This window comes from Phodopus roborovskii, unplaced genomic scaffold (genome assembly GCF_943737965.1).
Source record: "Phodopus roborovskii unplaced genomic scaffold, PHOROB, whole genome shotgun sequence".
Classification (NCBI taxonomy): domain Eukaryota; kingdom Metazoa; phylum Chordata; class Mammalia; order Rodentia; family Cricetidae; genus Phodopus; species Phodopus roborovskii.
In genome coordinates, this window is record NW_026126517.1 from 16,994,018 (window position 1) to 16,999,646 (window position 5,629).

At 35.8% G+C, this 5,629-nt stretch overlaps 1 protein-coding gene across 1 annotated transcript; it reads left to right on the forward strand.

The window, feature by feature from the left end:
- Positions 1-1,623: 1,623 nt before the first annotated feature.
- On the forward strand, positions 1,624-2,557 carry LOC127231570 (olfactory receptor 146-like). Its single transcript, XM_051197175.1, is given in 2 exon segments — positions 1,624-1,718; positions 1,720-2,557. Coding segments are annotated over 2 exon segments (933 nt in total).
- The last annotated feature ends 3,072 nt before the right edge of the window (positions 2,558-5,629 follow it).

Sequence of the window (5,629 nt, forward strand, 5' to 3'; positions counted from 1 at the left end):
ATGCATACTAATTATATAACCTTGTTTTCCAAGCATCCTACAGCTTCATGCATCACCGTGTCAATGTCCTTTCCTTAGCAAGAACATCTACAGCAAAAGCCATAGCCTGAAATGTAGCATAATAACTTTATATCAGTGAATGCTAACTTCATGGAAAACAGAAGAAATGAGAACATGTGAAAGGCCTTTTGACAAGGGTCACAGCTATGGTAAATGGTGACTACTAAAAGGCTCATTGGTTCAACTATCAGTCACCATTGTGACCTCTTGACTATATTCCAGTTCAATAGCACCTGAGCGGAGAAGTCACTTAAAGGCATCACTGTGTAATAAGGATTTAGGCTAATCTAAAATAATATAGTATCATTTTCTATATTCTAAGGTTGGCATTTTCCTAAAAAATCTGCATTTCCCTTTGCTTTCTCTGGTTTTATGAATTTCATTGCTTCATTGACTTGAAGGTATATCTTTAGTTTTCATATGAATTGTCCTTTCAAAATCTGTGTAGAATTCTGTTGGAATCTTGATAGCCATTGTACTGACTGTGTAGATTGCCTTTGGTAGCATGGCCATTTTTACTATGTTAACCCTGCCTACACATGTGCATGGGAGAACTTTTTTTTTAATTTCTGTCTTTAAATTCTTGAAGTTTGTAGCATACAAATGTTTTACATCCTTGGTTAGAGTTATCCAAAGATATTTTATATTATTTGAGGCTATTGTGAAAGAATCTGCTCCTCTGTATTCTTCCCCAGTCAATTTGTTATTTATATAAAGAAGGGATACTGATTTATGTAAGTGAATTTTGTATATAGAAACAAGGCTCCAGGTGTTTGTTTTCTGTAGGAGACTAATGGAGGAAATTTATTGGGTTAATTATGTATATGATTATATATCTGCAAATAAAGTTACTTTACTTATAATGAATTATTAATTTTTACTTTACGATATAGTCAATATATTTATCTTTGGCCATACCACCTTGAGTGAGCCTGATCTCGTTTAAAATAGTCAGTATATGTATTCATTTTATAACAGAACAAGGAAAGAAATCTGTAACTATTCATTTTCTTTTCTGTTGCTCTGCTTTTGACACCTTGTAATTCACAGAAGTTAAAAGGAAAAGAAAAAAATTTGGGATACTAATATTGCTATTATTGAAATTTTGTCAATAATCATTATTTGCTTAACAATTTGGTTGAATGTAGTTAACTAAAGGTTTTATTGAAAATTTCTTATATTTATGAGTTACATGGAATTATTCTCTCAAAAATATTTTAGAGTTAGGATTCTAAATCAGCTTCTTTTGTTGTGTAACTATGTCTTTAAGTAAATGATGTGGTTTATAAACATTAGATTTAAAGGTTTTACATGTTTAAAATAGAAAATTAACAGTATAAAAATTTCCAATGCTGCAAACACAAATAAAATGTTTTCTATAAAATATTACTAATTTTGAAACTCAAGTATAACAGATATTAAAATTAGACAACTTTCACATAGTGAAGATGGTACAGAGGGAAGTGATCATAAAGAATTTAAGGTGGTACCTCCTTCCAAAAGAAAAGCAGTCATGCATTTCAAAAGACCCAATTTTTCCCTTTCAGAATCTGAACAGAGGGCATGGAAAAAGGTAATCACTCCACAGTGGCCAACTTCTTTCTCACTGGGTTAACAGACCAACCAGAGCTGCAGCTGCCCCTGTTTCTCCTCTTCCTTGATCTACCTGCTCACAGTGCTGGGGAACCTGGGAATGATCATCCTGATCCTACTCAGTACCAACCTGCACACCCCCATGTACTTCTTCCTCAGCAGTCTGTCCTTCATTGACCTCTGCCAATCTACTGTCATTACCCCCAAAATGCTGGTGAACTTTGTGACAGAGAATAATGTCATCTCTTACCCTGAATGCATGATTCAACTTTACTTCTTTCTCCTTTTTGCTATTTCAGAATGTTACATGTTGGCTGCAATGGCCTATGATCTCTATGCTGCCATCTGTAGCCCCTTGCTTTACAGTACCATCATGTCTCAACAGGCCTGCCTTTCTCTAATTTTAGGAGTTTATATTATAGGTGTAGTGTGTGCATCAGCTCATGTAGGATGTATGTTTAGGATTCATTTCTGCAGATTTGATTTGATCAACCATTATTTCTGTGATCTTATTTCTGTCCTTAAGCTTTCCTGCTCTAGTGTTTATGTGAATGAATTGATGATTCTAATACTTAGTGGAATTAATATTATTGCCCCAACCCTGACCATCCTCAGTTCTTATGCTTTTATCATTATCAGCATCCTACACATTAAAACTACTGAGGGCAGATCTAAAGCCTTCAGCACCTGCAGCTCCCACATCTCAGCTGTTGCTGTCTTCTTTGGTTCTGCTGCATTTATGTATCTAAACCCATCATCTTCCAGCTCCATGGATGAAGGGAAAGTGTCTTCTGTGTTTTACACCATCATTGTGCCCATGCTCAACCCCCTGATATACAGTCTGAGGAATAAGGATGTCAGTATTGCACTGAAGAAAATGATAGAAAGAAGACCATTCTTGTGAAAAACCTAATGTGTAAAATACTTTATTAGATCTTAATCTGTGACTACTGCATAGTATGAATTGAATACTGTTTATTTCAATCAGTCTATGTAATTTTCTTTAATGAGATTCTATGGCTTTATTTTCTTTCCATAGTCTTCTTAAGATTCCTTCAATATTCTACCTCCTATCTTCTCCTTTGGGGTCACTGATATATTCTTAGTATCTAGGATGTAATTGCTACTACCAGACCTTGATAATCTTCTTGATATTTATTTAGGCAGAAATGAGCCACTATGTAACCAACATAGTTGTTGCTTATTAACCACTCCGTGTTTCATTCAGCATTTTCTGATTTGGTTAAAATACATAATATATAAATTTCATAAACTCTTCCAATATCTGTAAGACAATTGCTGGCCATCTTATGCTACCAGGGAGTTTAAAAATAGCATTGAGGTTTGTTTCTGAAATAAATCATAGCACAAGTGTGATAATATTGCTTTATTCATTTCATTATTCTATTTTTTGGTGTACATGTGTGTTTGTGTGTTATTGAGAATGTCTACATGTATGTGGGTAAAAGTGCACATATTCTTTGGAAGGTAAAGTGTAAAATCAGGTATTGTCCCTATGAGTTGTACATCTTGTTTTAAAGGTAGCACTCCCTTGCCACTGGCCACAGCCTGGAACACATGATATCCGGACAGATCCTGTTCTTCCAAGTGCCATGATCCTTGCTTAGAGATCTGAAGAACACTGAAACCTCTGTGTATACCCCCACAGACTTCTACAGATCTATACTTGGAACCTGCTGTGACCACTGAACTCATTATTGTGCTAAGAAGCTGAACCCTGTCAAGACTAAACTGGAATTGCTTTTTAAAATTTTTATTATTTCTTTGCAGATTTCACAACATGCATCCTAATCCCACTTTTCTACTTGCCTCCACATCTGCTCTCTGCCTTTGCAACTCCCCCAAACAAAGGGAAAAATTTTAAAAAGCAAAACAAAAACAAACCAAAAACAAAAGGGGGCAATAGGGAGAAGCTTGTCATGGAAGCTGTAGTGTGGCCCAGGGGGCCAGGTCATACAGTTCACCTTTAGCCCTTTCACCTTCACTTGCATGTGTTCATTGACACGAGTCACTGGTCTGGTTCAAGGTCTCTCACCTTGTTTTCCATGGAAAAGGGGCTCTCACTGGTGCTATTATTGGATATCTTGTTGTTATTCTGTGTCATGGTGATTCTGCAGTTTTGAACCTTTAGGTTCTACCCCTTCACATGCTTCAGTAACTCACAGATAAGGTGGGTGTTGGGGTGGGCTACCTCTCAGCTCTGATTCTGGGAAGAGTGGTAGCTGCTTATTTCATCTAAAAGCCCACAATCACTTCAAGATTCCAAGTCAACATCCACATCTTTGCTGTTCACAGCAGAAAAATAGCTAACATGAACTACCATAGCAGAAAGATAAGAGGTATCCAGCTGGATAATCAATTCATTACACCTTGGTGCTTTCAAATACACCTATGGATTCTTAAAAAAAATTATTGATGATTAACTTATTCACCATCATGTCATATAACCCTCATCTAGTTGATGGAAACAGAAGCAGACACCCACAACTAAACTGAGCTGAACTGGAATCCAGATGCAGAAAGGGAGGACAAGACCAGGCTATAGAAACTCACAGATACAGCTGACTTGTATAAGGAGGAACTAATGTGCCCCCAGACTGATAGCTGGGAAACAAGCATTGGACCGACTCAGACCCCCTGAACATGGGTCTCAGTTAAAAGGCCTGGGCATCTAAGGGACATCAGACAGTAGAACCAGGGTGTATCCCTGGTGCACAAAAGGACATTGGGAGCACATTCCCTATGGAGCGATACTCCCTTAACCTAGAAGCAGGAGGGAGGGCCTAATCCCTACTCCAAATGACTTGACAGATTTTGTTGACCCCTCCTGGAAGGCACCACCCTCCCTGTGGGTGGAATGGGAGAGAGGGAGAGAGAGAGAGAAGGAGTGGGAACTGGGATTGATATGTAAAATAAGAAAAAAAAACATAAAAAATTATAATACCTTCCAAATTCTCAATCCATGTATTATTATTTTTATTAGAACAATTCTATATGGGGTCATTGATATCCTCAATACTGATTTATAACATTACCTGTGAAGTGCATTATTGTATTTCAGGGCTGTAATAGAAGGACACATAATTGAATGATTGATCTGTTTGTTAAATCACATTTTAAGTTTGTGATGTGCATGCTAAATAGCTACAGAATTCCCAAAATATTTAAGTAAAAGAATTGCTCTGTTATCACATGCAAATCATTGAGCAGAAAACACAGACAAAGAAAGCAGCTGTCATGATGTCTTCAGATAGACATTGGAGTCCATTTTCCAAGCTGGCACACAGAAGAAGAATTTAGGTATTACCCATATCAAAGCTTCCTCTTATTTTGGGTAAGATTGCTAACTTTAGTCTAATTGGTCCCTCTGGGCTATAAATGACTGAATGAAGAAAATATTGAAAGAGATAAAAAAGAAGTGATCCAGGGGAAATGAAACCATTTAAGACCTGGTAGTACGTAACACAAATATCTTTTGCAAACATTAGGTCCTCAATGTGTTGTTTGTCCCTTCATAACATGTGCACAGTAGTGTCTATGGTTTTATTTGTACTTCTTTTGCAAGAATGGTTACCTTCTACAGTATTGGTTTATATTCAGATATCTTACTTGATAATATACGTGTCTGAAGCAGTTTACCAATTTTCTTGAAACTGAGGAATTACTTGATTTTTATTGAGTTAAAAATATTATAAATGTTTTTGTCTGTAAATGCTGGATATGCAACTTGTTTATTTTATTCACTATGAGCTACTTTTTAATTTTTTGTTGAAAAATATTATGTTTTAATTTTTAACTTTGAATCAATATTAGATTTGTAGTTCTAATTATGATATAATTTAAAATATAGAGGACCACAAATCCCTAAACAATGTACAAAACATATTATACAATTCTAGTTCTTTTGTTTAAAATTAAGTAAATACTATTGGCACATTTATTATTGCCTAATGAT